The sequence below is a fragment of the Phoxinus phoxinus genome, assembly GCF_949152265.1.
Source record: "Phoxinus phoxinus genome assembly, chromosome: 18".
Classification (NCBI taxonomy): Eukaryota; Metazoa; Chordata; class Actinopteri; order Cypriniformes; family Leuciscidae; genus Phoxinus; species Phoxinus phoxinus.
In genome coordinates, this window is record NC_136893.1 from 3,455,872 (window position 1) to 3,478,326 (window position 22,455).

Consider the following 22,455-nt stretch of genomic DNA (forward strand, 5'->3'; position numbering starts at 1 on the left):
TTTTCAAATTTCCAAATTTCTCAGAAGCGGAAGTCGTTATATGGGTAAACTCCTAGCGGTGAATGAGAGACAACATTACATTTAATTGTATGTGTTCTCATTTGCTAAAATAGCATAAGAAAAACTCCACAATTGTGTTTTCACAACTTTCAAAAAGATGAAACAAAATTATAATATATATATAGCAAGAGAGAGAGAGAGAGAGAGAGAGAGAGAGAGAGAGAGAGAGAGAGAGAGAGAGAGAGAGATTGAAACGCGTCATCTGTGAAAAAGGTCCGTGAGACAAAAAAGGAAGCTGAGCTTCAAATTATTACATTTTTAGTATGTTTGATTTATATTGAAATTGCTGTGGTGGATTAGAAATGTGGAAAAAGTTTTTGTTTTGAAATCTGGTCTCTGTTTGAATAGTAAAACAACGCAATAAGCCATTATAATCTCATATCGTGCCGGTTTGTGTTAGCAGGTGTTTCAAAACCAGACGACAGTAATATATAGAATCAACATAAATAGAAAACATTGGGGAACATTGTGTGCTCCATTGTAAGATCTACGGCGTAATTATGTTAACGGCTGATTTATAAAGTTATTGGCTTCGTCAGAAGGTCGTTCTGATTTGTGCGCGATCAGATAAAACATCATTTAAGAAAACAAGATAATTTACCGATTGCTTGCGTGAAACTAAACATGAAAACCAATGTCTTTAAACTACTTTTGCGAGTAATGTTGATGGTGAAGAGAGTATTGAGATGACACCCACACAGGAAACCAGCACCCTCCTCTCCATCTTCCGTCTAACGTTTTCAAACAAACTTTTTTCTTTCGATTTTGTTACGAACATGTAATGGCGTCCAGTTCAGGTAAGAATCAAAGCATATCTAATAAATCCTGGAAAATATGTCGGTACAATATATTAGTGTAACTATAGCCTATTGTAAAAGTAAGCAGATTCATTTTTAAAACGTTTTGATTTTGTTTTTCAGAATAAAAAGGGTTACATAATCCGCCCACTCATTTGCCACCAACATTTTTGAAAATAACAAACATATTTATCCATCTATATACAACTAATCTTTGACACACATTGCCTCGAATATCGGATAGATATGGTCATGTACTGCAGCCATTCCAGACAGTATATAAATCTGACACAAAAGAGCAAATACAAATATATTGATATAGTCTTTTGTTTTCATTCGGTTTTTTTTGTACTTGTTTAAAAACTTTTTTTTTTATTATTGTATTGAATTGTTGCTTTTTTTTATGTGCAGGAAGCAGAAGTCTGCAAAGACAAAGCAAAGATCCCCCCGACAAGGAAGCCAATATCATGACTGGTGGTAAAAAAACAAACAAAAAAAACAAACAAATATATATATATATATATATATATATATATATATATATATATATATATATATATAGGCTATATATATATATATATATATATATATATATATATAGTACAGATGTAAATAGTATTGAAAAAAATGTATTTGTCATTTACTTTACATTCATTTGTCATTTACTGCATTCAATTCCCATATTATTTCATAGCAGGCGATAAACTTTTTTGTTTTATGAAAGAGAGAATATATATATATATATATATACATATATATAATACTGAGGTGGAATAATAAATGTTGACAAATTTTTCTTTTTGTGTGAATTATTTAAGAAGATAATTTAATTTAGTAAACGAATTTGTGAAATTTTAAATTGTGAATGTTATTTTATTTGCAGTTAAAAGAGGACTGCAAAGTCCATCTCTTGACCGACCTGATAGTAAGTCAACAATTATATGATAAATCACAATATTAAATGCTGCACATATTATAAAAACCTTGAGAAACTGTGCATATCAGGGAGGTTTATATATACCCAGAGAAAGGAATGTGTTAGCATCTCAATGCCAGTTACTCGGCTGAAGTATGCAAGTTTAAATCTGCCATCTTTGCTCATGGGTTCAATTGTTTGAGTTATTTGTGTTCTGTCTTCTGTGTTCCAGTGAGTGATTTGAGGATTGTTCTGCTGGGGAAGAATGTAACAGAAAACATCAGAGCTGATGAAGAGCTGCACATTGAGAAACACAGAGGAAAACTGAAGGACAGAGACGTCACAGTCATCAACGCTCCTCAACTGCTGTATCCAGATTTGTCAGTCTCTCAGATCACACAGAGAGTGAAAGAGTGTGTGAATCTGTCTGCTCCTGGACCTCATGTGATCATACTTGTCCTGGAGAACAACTTCAGTGAGAATGACAGAAACAGAGTGAAATATGTGTTGAATGAATTCAGTGAAGAGGCTCTTAAACACACTATAGTGCTGACCAATGAGGAAGAGATACACAATGACACAATTCATCAATTCATAAAAGAGTGCAGAGGTGGACATCTTCAGTACGATGAAAGAAAATCAGGATGGCACTCTGAGATACTCGAAAGAGTTCAGAAGATACTCAAAGAAAACCAGGTCCCGTTTCTGATCTGTGACTTGTATGAGGAAGCAGGAGAAGGAACATCAGAGGATGAAGAGCAGAGCAGATCTGGAGTTTCAGTCGCAGCAGAAGAAGAGGATGATGAAGAGCAGAGCAGATCTGGAGTTTCAGTCACAGCAGAAGAAGAGGATGATGAAGAGCAGAGCAGATCTGGAGTTTCAGTCACAGCAGAAGAAGAGGATGATGAAGAGCAGAGCAGATCTGGAGTTTCAGTCGCAGCAGAAGAAGAGGATGATGAAGAGCAGAGCAGATCTGGAGTTTCAGTCGCAGCAGAAGAAGAGGATGATGAAGAGCAGAGCAGATCTGGAGTTTCAGTCACAGCAGAAGAAGAGGATGACGAAGAGCAGAGCAGATCTGGAGTTTCAGTCACAGCAGAAGAAGAGGATGATGAAGAGCAGAGCAGATCTGGAGTTTCAGTCACAGCAGAAGAAGAGGATGATGAAGAGCAGAGCAGATCTAGAAGTTCAGTCGCAGCAGAAGAAGAGGATGATGAAGAGCAGAGCAGATCTGGAGTTTCAGTCACAGCAGAAGAAGAGGATGATGAAGAGCAGAGCAGATCTAGAAGTTCAGTCGCAGCAGAAGAAGAGGGAGATCTTGATCATGAAGATGATGGAAAAATCAAACAGGGCAACAAAGAGAAAAAGGTTGCTGTCCAAAAAAATACATTGTGTAAGTTTTGTTGGCAAGAAAGTTAGTTTAACCCTCGCATACACATCACTCCCTTCAAGAGAAAGACTATTTTGAGAAAATAAAAATTAGTTTATAATGATAAATGATAATACAAAAACAGGACTGTAATTTTTTTAATGTCTACAACAAACTCATACAGTAAACTTAGATACTCTTTTTTTTAAATATATGTATATTTTTTATTTTATTTTTTTATTTGACTGAGTATATCCATTTGGGGAGATTTGGAAAAAATAAACTGAAAAAAACAAACAAAAATAACTTTATTAAACATTATTACATCATTATATTGTGGTTAGATTAGCGTGGAAACTTAAATTCATATTTCAATGTACATTAGCTAAATGCTGTTGCACATTATATAATGACTGTTGAAGATTTATTAAAATTGATTGTAGAGGTGATCATGAAATTTTAATTAATAAATTGTATAAATCACATGGCAATTTTTATGTAACTCATGTAATTGACCCACTAAACTAATGTCATGTTTGTTTCTCAGTGGCAGAGAGTGTCTGTGTTTTGCCAAAGCTGAATGTGGTTCTGTGTGGGAGTGACAGAAGATTAAAAGCCTTCATATCAAAGCTCATCCTGGAGCAGAGAGACAGAAGACCAGAGCTCAGCTCAGAGTGTGTGAAGCTGGAAGCAGAAGCTCATGGACGTCTGATCACTCTGGTGGAGCTTCCAGCTCTGACTCGACTCTCACAGGAGGAAGTGATGCGTCAGGCTCGCCGCTGTGTGTCTCTCTGTGATCCTGGAGTTCATGTTTTCCTCTTCATTATTCCTGATGGTTCACTTACTGATGAAGACAAAACAGAAACAGAGGAGATCCAGAAAACATTCAGCTCAAAGATCAACAACCACATCATGGTCCTCATAATCCAGAAGTCAGAGCATGAGACAGAAGAACAGAATGAAGCAATGAAGTCTGTCACTGAGTGTTTTGGAGGAAGACATCATTTCCTTGAGCCAAAAGCACAAGTGTCCGTGTTGGTGACTAAACTGGAGCAGATGGTGGAAGAAAATTGTGGAATTTGTTTTTCCACAGAAACATTTTTGGATGCACAAATAGAGAAATTTGAAGAAATGAGGAAGAAAATAATCTCATTAGAGACACAGATTCGACAACAAGGTAATGATCAGAAAATGTCTGTCTCTCACCCACTTCAAATTATGTTTTATTAACCCTCTGGGGTCTAAGGTGTTTTGGGGGTCCTTGAGATGTTCTGACACGCCCTGACAAAATTAAAGTGTCTAAAATAAGGCCAAAAAACACATACTAAATATGTGTCCATAATACTTTTGAGTAATGGATGTGGTCGCCTAGAGTTTTTCCTTCAAAATGATCTGAAAATCATCCTGCCTAATCATTCGCATAAAACAATACATTGATTTAAATTTTGTAAACCACTTTTTGTTTGGAAAGGCAATATGTGTGGGGATCAGGTCTCCAGACTAACTTGTTGCTGATGAATAGTTGTCTCAATCTTTTCAATTTAATATGACTTATAGTCCATTAGGAATTCAGGAAATTTAGGAATTATGCACAGTTACTTCCTGGTTTTCAATAAGCCAGCTCGAGCATTTCTGGTGAACATTCTGTTCACTGTACATCCACACAAAACCATCAATTATGGTTGACTTTTTAATGTTGTATTTATATTTTAATGCCTTTATCTCACTTTCCTAATTTGCCAATAAAGCAGTTTTATGATTGCAATAAAGACTTGAAGCTAATGTGAACGTTGGAATAAGAAACCCAATGCCTGTAATTAGACACACACACACAAAAAAATTTCAGCACTTCAAATGTTATTTTTAATGTGATGACCAAAACCTATAAATAATATACCAATAAATATTATAAAATCACTAGGTTTAAAAATAAACTGTCAAAGTGAAGTATCAGGTATTCACAAAAGTCAACAAATTCACAAACAATAACTGTCAGTCAGTGCAGCGCTGTCAGCACAAGCTCACTGATTTCAACACACTTGTGAAAACTCTAGTTAATCTTTTTTTCGTTTTCAAACTAAAGTGTGAATGATGATCGAATTTAGCTGAGGAACACATCTTTTTTTGTCTTTCATTTGAATAACTAAATTAATGCTAGGTCTGACTATTTAAGTGAGTATATTCTGATTATAAACTAAGTATTAAAATATTTATGCTGTTACATCTACCTCAGGACATTGAAGATACCGACACACCAGCAAGTGACATTTCACCAGAGGTTTTCCAGCTGGCTAATATGGAAGTTTTAAAGAATGCTCCGTGCATATAGTCCATTGACGCGTTTCATCATCAGTGTGCAATCAATGCGTGTAAGTTTGCTCTCTAGCAGTAAATAAACAAGTCTTGCAGAAGAACACAGTAGCCGGAGCTACTTCTCTCTGTTAATGTCTATGGCGAGTCACGCAGGCACTGTGCTCCTCCACAGCGCAGCCGACCCCGGTCTAAAATAGTCCGAATATAAACACTTATTATAGGCGTACCGTAGTGATTCAGGATAAGACAAAAACGCGGTTTGGAAAATGGATTCATGATGTACTCGTTCATTATATAAATTCTGTTCATTTTGAACACACTGCAGCAGTTACGGATAAAACGGCGTTCTGTTGCGCACGCGCAAATTTAACTGTGCATGTCCATGCACTCGCACCATTGTCAAAAAATGGTCGCAGTCTGGAACCCTGGTGGGGATTAGGGTTGCCAACCGTTCCGTATAATACGGAATCGTCCCGTATTTGACAAATTTATCTATCTATCTCCCTAATTATCTATCTATCTGTCTATCTAATAGGTAATGCATTCATAATGCATTATTGGTAATGCATCTATATCTGCTCCGCCAGACGGACACATTGACGAGAATATCAGTTGTGTACATTATTTCGTTTTGTTTACCATATTATTTATGAGGATGAATTGCATAACATGCCAATATTATCGTAATATTATCTAGTTCGGCATCATCTTCACATTAAGACTTCTCCGGAAGGACCAAAAGAGTAAGAGAGCAAGAAGTAAGAGAGCTAAGAGGCTAAGAGAGGGCTGATCTTGTGATCAGTGATTTTTAAAGCGTGAAGATGTCACACCCTCTAGAGGTGTGTGAGCCAATACGAAGTGTTTCCTTTGGAGGGACATTTTTATGACCCATTTTGTCCTAGCAGGGCATTCGAATATAATTTCATTGGGTGTTTAAGAAAAGAATCGTCAATATTATTATAATACTAATGGTTCACAAAGTTGGCAAAATGTAATGTAAATTAACAAATGTGGGACGAAGATTGGAATTTATAGAGACCAAACATGCCACACATATGATTTTAGTTAACATAGTATGCAAAGTCTAAAACATTAACCCATTAGAGTTTACAAGAAAACATAGGCCAAACCACATAAAATGAAAATCATGAGATGGGAAATTTAGATACATGTTTATACATTTCTTAAGTGGTTTTATACAGTATAGAATATATAGGATTAACAGGGTTTATTTCTCCTTCAGTAAGAATTAAGTGAGAGTCACAACTCTCTGGAAATTCCTTTTGGGGTCGTAAAACTTGTTATCAGTCTTAATGTTTCCTGTAACAGGACACCAGGTACTGCCAGTGGGTAAGCTTCATTTGTGATGTTAGTTTTGGGGGGAGTTTCATAGACTTTTGTTGGGAGAGTGAGTTTGCTGGATTATTCATTAAATATGATTAATAGTTAGTGCATGTCTGATTGGTCCAGACGCTACAGCTGTGAACCGCTCCTGTCATTCGCCTGGCAAATCCGCCGTTATAATAGCAACCCGCCATGGAACAAGCTTGTCTGCTTTTAAAGGGAATGTGAGATGACACTCTGATTGGTTTATTTTACGTTACGCCCAAACCACACCAATGAATAATGAAGCTACTTCAGACCAACACATTTTAGAGATCCGCCCACAAAGTTACTTGCGTTTCGCCTTTGATACTTGTGTTTCAGATCGTTAAAATAGGGCCCTTTAACTTTTGTAGAATCTTTAAGCAGAATTTGATCATGGCCCACCTAAGTAATGCTCAATAAAGATTTACAACCCTACACAGTTGCTGAAAAATGTAGATGCATTGATAATAATTTTGGAATCAGATTGCAACACCCACCAAACAGAGTTTAAAACCAGTTTCCGTAAAGAAATGTTAGTTTAGAGAAGTAATTTTAGGAAACTGTAAGGGATGATGTATTACATATATTTACTTCATGTCACACAATTAAACATTCACATAATTCACAATTTATTTGATTTCAGTTTGCTCTTTTGTATTAGTAATAATTCAGACAGATTGCTCATACATGGTTGTAGGATTTGACTTTAAAAGACTAGCAGCATGACTCAAGCAGTTTTCTCTTTTTCAGATTCAATAGAGGATTCAGATGAAGTGAGGATTGTCCTGCTGGGAAAAACTGGAGTTGGGAAGAGTGCAACAGGAAACACCATCTTAGGGAGAGAAGTATTTAAAGAAGACATGTCTCAAGAGTCCATTACTAAAGAGTGTCAGAGAGAGACGGCTGAGATTGATGGCAGACACGTTACTGTGATTGACACTCCAGGACTGTTTGATACTAAACACAGTCATGAAGAGATCCAGACAGAAATCAGCAACTGCATATCCATGATTCTGCCAGGACCACATGTGTTTCTGTTACTGATACCAGTGGGACGTTTCACTCAGGAGGAGGAAAATGCTGTCAAGATCATTCAAAAGACTTTTGGTGAAAACTCCCTAATGTACACTATGGTGCTCTTTACCAGAGGAGATGATATAAAGAAGAAGACCATTGAAGACTACTTGGGAAAACCAGGATCTGCTTTGATGAACCTTATCGGACAGTGTGGAAACAGATACCATGTGTTCAATAATAATGAGACAAGAGGCCGGATGCAGGTGTCTATATTACTGCAGAAAATCAATGACATCTTGACAACAAATGGAGGAAGTTACTACACATGTAAGATGTTCAAGCAGATGGAAAGAGAAAAACAAGAAGCACAGATGAAGATGCTAATGGACAAAGTGGAACAACTGAACAGCGAGAGGGAAGAACTGCTGGTCAAACATGAAGAAGAGAAGGAGAAATTGAAGATGAACTTGGAGAAAGATGGAAAGAATCATGGTGCAGAGAGGAAGAGAAGAGAGGAAGAAGAATTTAAAAAGATTGAAGAACGATACAAAACAAAACAAGAGATACTGGAGGCAAAGCTACAAGAGGAAATACAGAGAAGGGAAGAAGAGGATGGGAAAAGGAGGAAGAAAGAACAAAACTTAAGGGATGAATGTGATGAAAAAGTTAAAAAAGAGAGAGAGGAAATCAAGAGAGAAAAGGAGAGAATAGAAAGAGAGAAAGAAGATCTTCAGGACAAACATAAAGTAGAAATAGAAAAGATGAAGATTATGATGGATAAAGAAATACAGAATTGTAACAAAGAGATACTCACAAAGGAAATCCAGCATGAGAAATCTCTGAGAGAACAACAATGTAAAATGTATGAAGACAAAATGGAGTCAATAGAACAACAGAAGCAAGATGAACTAAAGAGACTAAAACCACCAGACAATGAAGAAGACAGACGAAAAGATATAGAGAACATGAAAATCTGCTGCTCTCAAACAGCCTCCACTCTAAAGGTAAGTGATCAATGTAAATCCCGACAAAGGTCAGGAGCATTTAGAGGAGTTAGTCTTAGTTAATTTTATACTGTACATGGACAATACTTCAGATTTACAACCTACAAACAATGTATAGGCTACACTTTACTTGCAAATATAACACTCCACAGAGCATTACTTTTTCTTTCATTTTAAAGTATAGTGCCCTAAATTAACATTCTGTCTATGGGCCTTTTTACACTTGGTCACTTTATGCAGTGGGGTCACTTTATGGGGGTGATTTGTGGGGAATCCACTGAAAAACAGAAGCCGTCCTGCAAGGCCTTAGTCTGGGGGCGCTCAAGAACAACTGATTTACCATAGTGTGCCTGATTGCTTGTTCCGTCAATTTAGTGATGCACAGAACGAGGCCGGTTGCGCTGCACAGCTCTTTGAAGGTCGCTGGTCAGGGCTGTTCTCGTCCATGTCACGGAGGAGTTTAGTCTGGTAGACTTGAAGGACCACCATGTGTGGAGGGCAGAGCCATTCTGGCTTCTCGCGGAATACACTCTGGCCGCGAACGCAGATGACGCTCTGCATGGCATGGACAGGTGGGAGGCTTTGACTGGGCAGGTGGGCGGAGTTGCGCAGCTACAGCTTCCTCTACTGGGGTCAATTGGTAAAGCACTTTCCTCTGCGCTGTCAACCGTGGTGAGGGCTGTTGAAGAGGAGAAATGGATGTGCGCTGAATAGGGGGCGTGCCACGACTTCGCTAGTTCTTCATGAACCTCTGGGAAGAACTCCGGGATGAAATCGTAACATCAAATTAAAGATACACAATTATAAACAATTATAAACTTGGATTAGGCCTAATGTTTAGTCAACACAACGGAGATATGCAGATGATATTTAAGACCATTTATTTAGTCTAACACCATCTTAAATACAATACTGTAATCAAACAACACACACACGCACACACACACACACACACACACACACACCGTTGGCGGTGCGCTCAAAGTCATCTGTCAGTTGTGCAGTTACCCCAAATCTCCTGAATGAAGTTAAAACCCATCATGTCACTGATATGTGGTTTTTAAATCAAGTGATCAAAGTGCTCGTTGCCGGCGCTGCGATCAGTGGCGCGGATACAATGTTTTCTCGTGTGGCTCGCACACACGCCGGACTGTCTTCACTCGGACGCGCGCTTCAATCCGTTGCGGATACTCTCTATTCGTTCTGGTGAAATCAGAAACAAACAAACGTGTCGCTGCTTGATATACAACCACTGATGAACATAATCTGTTTTGATGAGAAAAAAAAACTATACGAGTGTGGATAAGAACCCAGAACTTCTGACAGGGTTGGCGAAAGTTCTACCTCTGGACCATTAAGATATACATTGTTCAAATAGGCGAAACGGCTGTGTCACAAAAAAATACATGCATGTGATTGGTTACATTTGAAGGGCGCGAAATAATTATAATGTTGCATTATCGAGTGGTGTGTCGTCGTGGATATTGTAGTATTGTATTGCTAAATACCCCGACCACTATGTCGGTCTGAGACAGCGAGACCTAGACAAGACCGAGAGGTCCGAGACCAAGACAAGACCAAGACCAAAGACCGTCAAGGCCGTGACAAGACCAAGACCACGTAAAAGTGGTCTCCAGACCGGTCTCGAGACCAAGACCGGTCTCGAGACATACATCACTAGATGATGCAGGCACTCCTGTCTCCTGCTCATGTCCCAAGGCCCGGGGAATGGAGACACCCCCCCGAGTGGTGGAGCTTCTATGAAAAACTTTGGTTGAGCGGAAGTAGTTCTGTTCGCATGTCAAGAGATGACACACTGTCCACTGTGGTTCTTCCTCACTCAGTCAGTTCCTCTGGGTCTGGACGCTATGATGCAGACGTGGCCAAGGTCACGTCTGTACGCATTTCCCCCTATCGCTCTGCTCCCGGGAGGTCTGGAGAGAGTTCGCCGGGTCGGGCCCATCTTCTGTTAATAACCCCATTTTGGCCGGTCCAACTATGGTTCTCGGTCCTAGTTTCTCTCCTCGATGGCTTTCCTTTGGAGATTCCGATCAGGAGGGACCTTCTCTTTCATGCGATTGGGTTGGTCCTTCATCCCCGCCCAGAATTGTGGAGACTTTGGGCTTGGCCTCTGAGGGGGCCCAGCTCATAAGTTCAGGTCTCTCAACTGAGGTTGTTGAGACCATCCTCCGCTCCAGAGCTCTGTCCACGAGGAAACTACGCCTTGTTTTTCACTTCCTGGTGCAGAAATCACCAGTTGGACCCAGTTAACTACCCCGTGGGTGCAGTGCTGGAATTCCTGCAGGAATGATTCTCCGCAGGGTTATCCCCCTCCACACTAAAGGTGTATGTGGTGGCCTTAGCTGCTTACCATGCTCCTTTACGTGGTGTGTCTTTGGGGAGACACCCCTTTGTACCCGTTTCCTCCGTGGCACTTTGAGGCTTAGACCTGCAGTCCGCACAAGGGTGCCGGCCTGGGATTTCGGCATATTTTGTAGGACATTCCTTTGCTCCTTTCAAGCCTATTGAGGAGGTTCGAGAGAAGTTCTCACTCTAAGATTGTATTTCTCCTAGCTATTACTTCTCTCAAAAGAATTGGAGACATTCAAGCCCTCTCGGTATCTCCCTCGTGCCTGGAATTTGCTCATGGTATGGTAAATGTTTTTCTTCACCCTAAGACCAGGTTACGTTCCTAAAGTTCCTACTAATACTGTAAGACCTGTAGTACTGCAGGCCTTCTGTCCTCCTCGGGACGTCAGACCAAGAGAAACTATATCTGCTCTGCCCAGTTAGGGCCTTAGATGCTTACGTCCACAGAACTGTGGAGAAAGTCTGAACAACTGTTCATTTGCTTTGGTGCCCGGCATCTAAGCAGAGGATGAGAAAGTGGGTGGTCGAGGCGGCCAGTCACTCTTCACTTTTCCAAAGCATTACTGTCAGGATGAACAAGATGTTTCCCTCCAAGATGTTTGTGATGCGGCAGGCTAGTCCTCACCGCATACATTCGTGAGCGTTTCAATTCCCATTCATTCCCACAGCGTTTCAACGCTGCTCGAGTTCCCTTGAAAGGGAACATCTCGGTTACGTATGTAACCCTAGAAGCTGCGTCACTGTCATGAATTGCGTGGAAGCAAAGGCGGTAGTCGGATCTAAATGCAGCAGACTTTAATAAACACAGAACGGGAAAACTCGGAACAGGAACGTACATAGATTCAATAACTGACAAGGAACAAAAGAGCACACAGGGTTTAAATACACAGAGGGGATGAGGGAACGAGACACAGCTGGGGCAAATGAGAACAACGAGAGGGACCAAACGAACTAACAAGGCAACTCACCTGAAACAAGGGAACTAATAATTAACATGACTAGGGATACAATAAACAAGGCAGAGAAACAAGATACAAACTGAATGCAAAAACCAAAGACAGTGAAACCACAAACATGACAATAAACAAAACCGTTACATTATCCCCCCCTTCCATAAGGCGTGGCCTCACGCCGTATCAGAACACGACCTGGGCGGGAGGGGTGGGCGTCATGGAGTCCCAGACAGGGTAGTCAGGACCATAGACTCCATGACGGTACCGGTGAGTGGCGGAGCAGGACATGTAGGTGGCCACGGAGGAGCGGGACGTGCCGGTGGCCACGGCGGTGCGGGACGTGCCGGTGGCCACGGCGGTGCGGGACGTGCCGGTGGCCACGGTGGAGCAGGACGTGCCGGTGGCCACGGTGGAGCAGGACGTGCCGGTGGCCACGGTGGAGCAGGACGTGCCGGTGGCCACGGCGGAGCAGACTCAGACAGGGACCAGGGCAGGGCATACACAGAAGGGGATTGGAGCAAAGACAGTAGGGAAAAGGACCATGTCGACGTGGCCTTCATGGTCCCCACCGGACCCCTACTGCCCCCCTCCAAAAAGTTCTTGGGGAAATTAAAGCGAATAGCCTCCGGGCTGGCATAGGGCTCTGGAACAGCCTCTTGGGCCTGAAGAGACATGGGCTTAGGGACGGCCTCCGGGCAGGCAACGGGCTCTGGGACGGCCTTCGGGCAGGCAACGGGCTCTGGGACGGCCTCCGGGCAGGCAACGGGCTCTGGGACGGCCTCCGGGCAGGCAACGGGCTCTGGGACGGCCTCCGGGCAGGCAACGGGCTCTGGGACGGCCTCTGGAACACGGAAAGGGCAGGAGCCAGTCAGCTGGGAGGTGTGTGCTGTCCAGGCACGCAGAGCCATCATGGCATAAAAGGCAAAGATAACTCTCTGGGCCATAGCTGGGCTGACAGAAGTAGCAGGTGGCTCACGAACTGTCTCTGGGCTGGTAGCAGGCTCTGGGGTAGTCTCTGGGCAGGAATCCACTGCTGTGTGGGTAGCCCAAACACACATAAGAGCAGCAACATATACAGACAGGGCAACCTCCTCTTCCCCAACAGGAGTGACAGGAAGAACAGACCGTACTTGCATGACCTCCAGACTTTGGGATTTGCAGGGGGTTCTCTTCCTCCTCCTACGTCGGCGAGGGGACGCTGCAGAGAATGATGGTTCTGGATGGGCAGGGCTGGACTCAGACAACTGGGCAGGGCTGGACTCAGACAACTGGGCAGGGCTGGACTCAGACAACTGGGCAGGGCTGGACTCAGACAACTGGGCAGGGCTGGACTCAGACAACTGGGCAGGGCTGGACTCAGACAACTGGGCAGGGCTGGACTCAGACAACTGGGCAGGGCTGGACTCAGACAACTGGGCAGGGCTGGACTCAGACAACTGGGCAGGGCTGGACTCAGACAACTGGGCAGGGCTGACGCGAAGAGCGGGCTCGGCCGTGCAGACGCGATGAGCGGGCTCGGCAGTGCAGACGCGATGAGCGGGCTCGGCAGTGCAGACGCGATGAGCGGGCTCGGCAGTGCAGACGCGATGAGCGGGCTCGGCAGTACGGATGCGGCGAGCGGGCTCGGCCGTGCGGACGCGATGAGCGGGCTCGGCAGTGCGGATGCGGCGAGCGGGCTCGGCTGTGCGGATGCGGCGAACGGGCTTCCTCAGTGCTCGGTTAGAAACTCTCTTAGGTGAACTGTGCTTGGGCTTCACTGAATGCACTGGTTTAGGACCACAGCTGATTTCCTCAGCGAGTCCTACAGTGAGAGACGAACCGCACACCCACAGCGCTCGGTCCAGGAACTGCACAAAAGAGAGGTGTTCCGCATCTAACAGAAGCATTGCGCCGAGCGTGTCGTCCATCCCACTCCAGAAATTATACTTGAGTGTTTCCTCACTCAAATTGGTCTCATGATAAAACTCTAGGTAAGCCCCCACGTACTCATCAAGCGACCGTCCATTCTGGTAGAATCCGTCTTCCATCATCATACCTCTTGCTTGGTTGTTCCCGGGTACTAACTGCTAGATCCTGGTGTGGTCAGTTATTCTGTCATGAATTGCGTGGAAGCAAAGGCGGTAGTCGGATCTAAATGCAGCAGACTTTAATAAACACAGAACGGGAAAACTCGGAACAGGAACGTACATAGATTCAATAACTGACAAGGAACAAAAGAGCACACAGGGTTTAAATACACAGAGGGGATGAGGGAACGAGACACAGCTGGGGCAAATGAGAACAACGAGAGGGACCAAACGAACTAACAAGGCAACTCACCTGAAACAAGGGAACTAATAATTAACATGACTAGGGATACAATAAACAAGGCAGAGAAACAAGATACAAACTGAATGCAAAAACCAAAGACAGTGAAACCACAAACATGACAATAAACAAAACCGTTACAGTCACGCTACCATAATCCTGGTATACATACATAACCGAGACGTTAATATTTTCCCAAAATCAAGTTCAATTGGAGTTACGAGGTTTTTCGCTAGCGGGTGTAAGAGAATTGTGTTTTGTCAGTCATTAACGGGCGGATGTGAGGTAGTAGGTTGAGGATTATGTTTTCATCAACTTACAGGTTACAACGTTTATTGTAGCTGCGTGGTCACGCATTTTTTCCTGTAGTTCAATACATTTGGCCAAAAGTGCTATGCACAGGCTGTATTGGCTATGATTAGAGGACAAATACCAGACTGACACTCTTCTCGGCTACTCAAATACATAAAACATTAGGATTTACACACATTGTGTTTCTTGAATAATGAAAACGCTGTAGGCATACTTTTTCAAAGAACCAGTTCTTTATTTACCCTGGCACTGTAAACAAGCAGAGACGGTCTTCAAAATGCGTGCAGGACTTCATTCACAATTGAGGCAGGTGGAGCTGCTGTATCAGCTTTGCTGATAGTTTAAGGATCTTTAGTTTAGTCAAAAGCTCTAGTATAAATCTATTTAGTATAAAGTTATATTCAAGTTCTGGTATAAAGTATAGGCAAAAAACAAACAAACATAAAACATATTATTAACCTGATTATTTTCTAATCAAACCGTTTTCGAAACTGTAATAGTATAGAAGGAACACAGAACACAAACTTTAAAATAATGATTCTGCTCTGAGTGAGCCGATTTATTTTTCTCTCTCTCGTTTTTAAGCCCTGGTGTAAAAAGGCCCTATAAAATGCTTCTTATCTAAAATTTAATTACTGTAGTTCTTCATTATAATATTTATTTTTCTAATCTGTTTTTCAGGCTATTATCTCTTCTTTTGTGGCACAATAACAAATTAGTTTTTATATACTAATGTTTCATTTATTTACAGAAAGATGAAACTGGTCAAAGCCCAAATGTTGGACCAAAAACCAATAAACAGCTCAAAGAACTCTATGTTAGACTAGATCTGACAAAAAGACGTCAAGATAAAATGAAAACGGCAGACATTCTTCAAATCACCAAGTCTTCATTTCAGTCTCAGGAGCCACAGGAAGAGAATGAACTGGTAAACTCATTCCTACAAAAGCTAATTAACATGGACTACAGAGCAAGATACACAGTCATAAAACACAGAAAGAAAGAAGGTAAAAAAAATAAAGCAAACTACAACCCTGATATTCACCCAATGGATGTTCAGATGGCCGTGTTTCATTGTGCTGATGGTTTCCTGAAGCAGCTGATGGTGAATAAACTCTCACAGTGTCAGTATTCACTGCCTCTGCTTGTTCCTGATCCATTCACACAGCAGATTGAGTTTCCTCTCTGGACATTTAGTCAAATCAGCAAGAGCTGGAAGAAGAAAGACTTCAATAATGAAATCATTAGTCAAACTCAACCGGTCTACAAGGCTGAGACTCCAATGGTGGCTTTCTTCAGGTTTGGCTCTGTATCTTCATCTAAGTCTCAGCTGATAAATGGATGCATAAATGAGAAACACCACACGTTCTTCCACAGGAACTGCTCAGGCAGCAGCAGAACCAGATTACTGATGGACGGAGTGGTGGAGATCGCCTGGTACTGCCCTTCTGGGAAAAAGACAGATTCATTTAATGACTGTGTTGCTTTCTGTAATCTTCATGGTGATGCAGCAGCCAATGAGAAACAATATGAGATTCTGACCAGCATGGCTTCAGTTAATGTCCTCTTCTTACCAGATTTTGGACAGAAGAACCACTACAAGGGTTTGGTGAGATTACTCTTCAAATCTCCTCAACCTCTCATTTGTCTGCTAATTGACAATCACTGTGATGAAACTGAACTGGGGAATGGAAAATTCATAATAGGCCTTTTGGACAAAAACCTATCTGATGTGTCTAATCAGATAAGGGAGATGATCAGAGTGAGTTTGAGCAACCAGAACATTACATTCAAAGTTGAAGATGTGGCCAAACACACAGGAATCAGAGTAGATGAGGAGGATCCAGAGTGTCGGAGAGGGAAAGAGGCAGCGGATCAGATCATGGGATTATTGAGAGGAAAGGATCCATCAACAGTTAAAGAAACAAACCTGCCCTGTCAGGGGAAACTGTGGCATGACTGGTGTAAAATCAACAAAGAGCTGCGTCATCTCCAAGGAGAAAATCTAGAGGAAGATAAAAGTACCAAACTCAAGATCATGACAGATATAAGAGAAAAGCAAGTGGCCCAAGGACTGAGTGAGTTCATGAAAACATTTATTGAAACAATGAAATCACAGAGAAACAATGAAAAGAAATATGTCCTCAGATGGATGATGAACCTGTTGGATGACTTCACTTCAGAGAAGCTCTGTGGACTTCATAAAGAGTATGACAAGAAATGGCATGAAGTCTCAGCACTGAAAAAAATGCCCGATGAACTAGATCAACTGCAGCATGAACAAACAAACCTGGAAAACTTATCAGAGCAAATTAATAGAACAAGTTTCGGCTTGGAGCACATCCTGAGAGAGTTCGGTCAGATCTATGAATCGTGGTCATCGGTGAAGAAGAACAAGAAAGACAATCTGCAGTTTGACTTCTGTTCTCTCCCGAGTCTTGCAGCAGAGATGATGATCTCTGGATTTCCAATGGAGCTGATGGATGGAGATGCTGCTCATATTCCTCTGACCTGGGTCACTGCTATTCTAGATAAACTTGTTAAGAAACTGGGAGACCAGAAAGTCTTTGTACTGTCAATTTTAGGGATTCAGAGCTCTGGGAAATCCACCATGCTGAATGCCATGTTTGGACTGCAGTTTGCCGTCAGTGCTGGAAGATGCACTAAAGGAGCTTTCATGCAGCTGGTCAAAATATCAGAGGAGATGAAAACTGAGCTGAAGTTTGACTATATTCTGGTTGTTGATACTGAAGGACTTCGTGCACCAGAACTGGCTGGAAGGTCAACAACACATCGTGACAATGAAATAGCCACATTTGTTGTTGGTCTTGGAAATATGACCCTGATCAACATCTTTGGAGAAAACCCATCTGAGATGCAGGACATCATTCAGATTGTTGTTCAGGCCTTCATGAGGATGAAGAACGTCAGACTGAAACCCAGCTGCATATTTGTGCATCAGAATGTCTCCGATATTACAGCTGGAGAGAAAAACATGGAGGGAAGGAGACGACTGCAGGAGAAACTGGATGATATGACAAAACTTGCTGCTAAAGAGGAAGTCAGTGATGCAGAAGGATTCAGTGATGTGATCGCGTTTGATGTACAGAATGATGTGAAGTATTTTGCTCAGCTCTGGGAGGGCAGCCCACCCATGGCACCACCAAACCCAAACTACTGCGAGAACATTCAAGAACTGAAGCAAACTATCCGAACACATGCTTCAAAATCAAATGGCATAATGCTGACGCACCTAAGAGACCGTATTAAAGATCTCTGGGAGGCTTTACTTAATGAACAATTTGTGTTCAGCTTCAAAAATTCTCTGGAAATCGCAACATACAAGAAACTAGAGACTGAATACAGCAAGTGGGCCTGGAGCCTTCGGAGTGCCATGCTGGACATTGAAAACAAGCTACACAGCAAAATAGAAAATGAAGCAATTCATGACATTGACGAATTTTATCTTGAAAGAGAACTGAATGCAAAAAGTGAAGAAGTGAAAAAGACAATGTCTGAATTCTTTAAGAAAGACAGAGACACAGCTGTATTGAATCAGTGGAAAGGTTTCTTTGAGATAAAAATCAAACAGCTTCAAGAAAACATTGTGAGAGAAACTAAGAGGAAATTAAATGGTGTTCTTCAGCAGCGTCACCTGAAGAAAAAGATTGATGCTGAGAGGACAAAACATGAAAACACACTCTTTGAAAAGAGCAAAGAACTTGCCTTAAAATTCAAAGAACAAGCAAATGATGAAAATTTCATGAAAACACAGTTCGATTCATTTTGGAAACAACAGACAGCTGAGATCATCAGAGACTCTCCTTTAGTCAAAGATATTGACATATTAAAGGATGTGAAAAAGCTGTTCAGTGAGACCCATGCAAGTCTTCCTTTAGATCGTATGAAAGAGAGCAGTAAGCACAAAGCTATGATCTCTTTGCCAAGCTTTTCAGAATATGTACAGTTAAAGAGATCCAGTGGATATACAGCACCTTTTAAAAATATGTACAAAGGAGCTAAAGAGAGGATCGGTCTTGCTTTATCTAAAGAGGATGAAGTCCAGATAAGATCCTTAATCAGAGACATCACTGAACACACAAATAAAATGATTCAGTCATATAACATTGCAAAGATGGGCTACAACAACAGCTGCATTCAACAACTCGTAGATTACATAAAGGCAAGAATAACACAGCATGAGGAAGAACCAAAAGTGAAATATGTGTTTAAGAGTGAATTCTTCATGGATCTGGTACTTTTCATATGTCACAGAACAAATAAGACATTCACTGACCAATACAAAATGTTCAGGGAAGTCAATGATCCTGTTCTCTATTTTGAGAGGAAAAGTCGAGAGTACATCAGAATTTTTCAGAAATACTGTAAAGGAGCTAAATCAGCTACTATTTTTGGTGATTTTGTTTGTAATAAACTTAAAGAGCCCATTCAGCAGAATATCTACAAACAAACTGCCAGAGATTTAGCAGATGAAATGAGGACAAACTGTGAATCACTAAATGGGAACCGATCAAAACTAGAGAAACACATCTTGAGGACACTGGCAGAAGAGGAGGATTTTGATGCATACATCACATACGTTAACAATCCCAGAGAACACTTCAAGAATTTCATCAGAGATGAAGTCAGTCAGTACATCACTGAAAGATTTGAAGATAGTGTTCGACCCAAGATGGAAAACAGCATTAAACTGCTGGAGCAGAAGATCATAAACGCAGCACACGAATCCACCAAACATGTTAAAGAGACCAATGGAGATGCTGATCTGTGGTTGCATCATTTCACACTCCAGCTCTCTGATGTGCTGGTATTCTCTGTAAGGGACCTCACTGGAGTGAAACATGATGATGTTAATGTCAGCTTCTTAGAAGATGTGATAAAGAAAGAACTTCCTTCTATAATATCTGACATACGCAGTAAATTCAGCACAGAAACGTTTCCAGTAAAGCTGGACCACACAGACAGACCAGATGAGCTTCTGATCGATCACCTCTGTGACTGCTGTTGGGTTCAGTGTCCTTTCTGTGCAGCGATCTGTACAAACACAATAGAAGACCATCCTGGAGATCACTGTGTTCCTTTCCATCGTAATATTGGACTGAATGGGTGGATTTACAAAGGAACAACAAACCTATCTACCAGCATCTGCACATCAGCAGTAGCCAGTGATCGATCTTTCTATCCAAATAGCTCAGATGATAAAGTCCTCTGGAAGGAATACAGAAAAGCAGGTCCTAATTATGCGTCATGGAGTATCACCCCGGATCTCTCTGAGCTGCCGTACTGGAAGTGGTTTGTGTGTGAATTCCAGAAAGATCTAGAAAAGCACTATGGAAAAACCTATCAGGGACAAGGCAAGATTCCAGCTGAGTGGAGAAGATACTCTCAAGAGGAAGCTATTGACAGTCTGGATAAATACATTTAATGGAAAAATTAACAAGGACTCTGGTCCACAATACACAGCTGAAATGCGATTATGTCCCACACTTCAGTGATGTGGCATTTACTAAACTAAATATAGCGTATTGAAACTGCTCAAAGAAGTAGTTCACAGAATAGATTCAACATTTTAAAGAAATATATAATGTTCAATTCTACACAGCAGAAACTGATCCATACTCAAAGGTAGTGATGGCAGTTTCAAAGCACTTCATGAAGCTTCGAAACCTTAACGAATCATTTGTTCTGAATCAGTGGTTCGGAGCGTGTATCAAACTGCCAGAGTCACGTGATTTCAGTGAACGAGGCTTCATGACGTCATAACTGTTTCGAAACATTTTAATGGTTCACCTTTGGGGGCGATGATTCACTGAGAACCAATGAACAAGTGTCTGTGGGTTTTACCTGATCTCTGATCAGTTTTATGCATTTGTAGACATTTTAATTAGACTTTAGTATAATTAAAATGAATAATAGTTAATATTCTCTTATTGGCCTGTTTAGCTGAGCCATTCATAGAACAAACAAAACAAACTCTGACAATTGATAAAAGAACATATAGACACTTGATACTCGTAAAGGATGATCAGATAATGGCATTTTAGATTAGATTTTACTTTCAATAAAAAAATATTTTGCAATAGATTTGTAAAAGGTGTTTTAATCAAATGCGTGTTTGGCCCGGGTTTTGTTGCATTTACATTGTTCTGACCACTAGGGGTCACCATGGAGACGGGTGTCGGATTGTTTCGAAGTCTCGACACAATACGGCACATTTGCTTCAATTGAAACTGTAGATGTTTGAGAATTATACCAAATATAAAAAAATATTTTTTACTTTTTAAATTTTTTTTTTTTTTTTACATATTTTTTTTTAATTTAATTTACTTTCACACTAGTTTGTCTCCTGTGGATGTATTGCAAGATGTATTGTTCTGCTCTACAAATAGACAAACAGCTAAGAAAATACATTTCACTATTAACGTGACCAAAAGCATGCAAAGTAGAAAATTATACATCATTGTGAGGGTAAAACTTGCTCTCCGTTCTCATATTAAGTAAAGTACTGGCTGTGCATTTCACTAGTACTTACTATACCATTTCTCCCCCTCCCTCATCTATGGAGACATATTTGCCTGTTGTTCCTTAAGCATTCTTTACCTGTTAGCTCATGATATTCTTTATACTTATGTATCCTTGGTGTTTAGTATGTATATACCCAGCTGAACAATAAACCTCTGTAAGCTTGAACATGGACACTGTCTTCTGTGTTTCTTTCCGCACCTGTGCATTCCTGATTGAAGGGGCTGAGAATATTTAGGGCGCTGAGAAATAACCTCATAATCATCAAGAGCTGTTCATTTCTGTGGTTCACGGCAGATTACATTCAAACCAACCAGATTTAACATGAACTGAACCCCATATACTTTCTCAAGTGGACTTGATTGTAAGCACTGGGAAATGCATTCACTCCAAATAAAACGAAACAGACTTATTTCTGCTCCAAATGCTCTTGTGTAAAAGCAACCGTTGTAAGAAATGCTATTTGCCTATAGTTTATATAAGTGACTAAGTATTGATTTTTGTTTGATGTAAGCAAATGCTATATAAACAAATGCTTGAATGCAATTAGCTTGGTTTGGAAAATACCTGCAATACTTTATAATGCAGGATATAAATAAATGGTTACAAATATGTGTGATGTAGAATATAAACAAATGAGTAAAAAACTGTAGTTAAAAGAATCTGCTGGTTTGAGCTGATATATTTAGCTTTATGCTTAGATTTTTTTTTTGCGTTGCAATTTTTTTGTTTTACATGAACTGCTTATTATAAAAGAAGTGTTTGTACTGCCTCTTTTGAGACGTTCCTGAACTTTATCCTAGATTTGACTGAAATTTTGCGCCTGAAAGGGAAACTCCTATGCATATGCAATAAGGTCAGCCGCAAAAATAACTGTCTAATAACTTGGATAATTTCGAGATTTCATCTGGTCGTGATGAAATACATAACTGAGTATCATTGGCATAAAAGTAGACACAAATTCCATGTTTTCATTTAATATTACCAAGTGGCAGCACATATACTGAAAATAGCAGAGGGCCTAACACAGATCCTTGAGGCACTCCATAATTTACTGACATTATCTTATCTCCCCTTTAAAAAAAGAAAGAAAAAAAAGACACCTTAATGCCTGTCTCCAAATACCAGT

General features: G+C 40.9%; 2 protein-coding genes across 2 annotated transcripts in view; one reads left to right on the plus strand and one right to left on the minus strand.

Annotated features, from left to right (window-relative positions):
* Positions 1 to 22,455, minus strand: part of LOC306986409 (uncharacterized protein) — a 242,215-nt gene that overhangs the window by 95,897 nt on the left and 123,863 nt on the right. The gene's annotated exons all lie outside the window — the stretch shown is intronic.
* On the plus strand, positions 804 to 21,493 carry LOC306986406 (interferon-induced very large GTPase 1-like). Its single transcript, XM_079589613.1, has 7 exons — positions 804 to 857; positions 1,269 to 1,334; positions 1,741 to 1,782; positions 2,006 to 3,163; positions 3,687 to 4,316; positions 7,571 to 8,841; positions 15,535 to 21,493. Exons 1-7 carry the CDS (start codon positions 842 to 844, stop codon positions 20,227 to 20,229), a joined length of 7,878 nt encoding a protein of 2,625 aa, XP_079445739.1. The 5' UTR covers positions 804 to 841; the 3' UTR covers positions 20,230 to 21,493.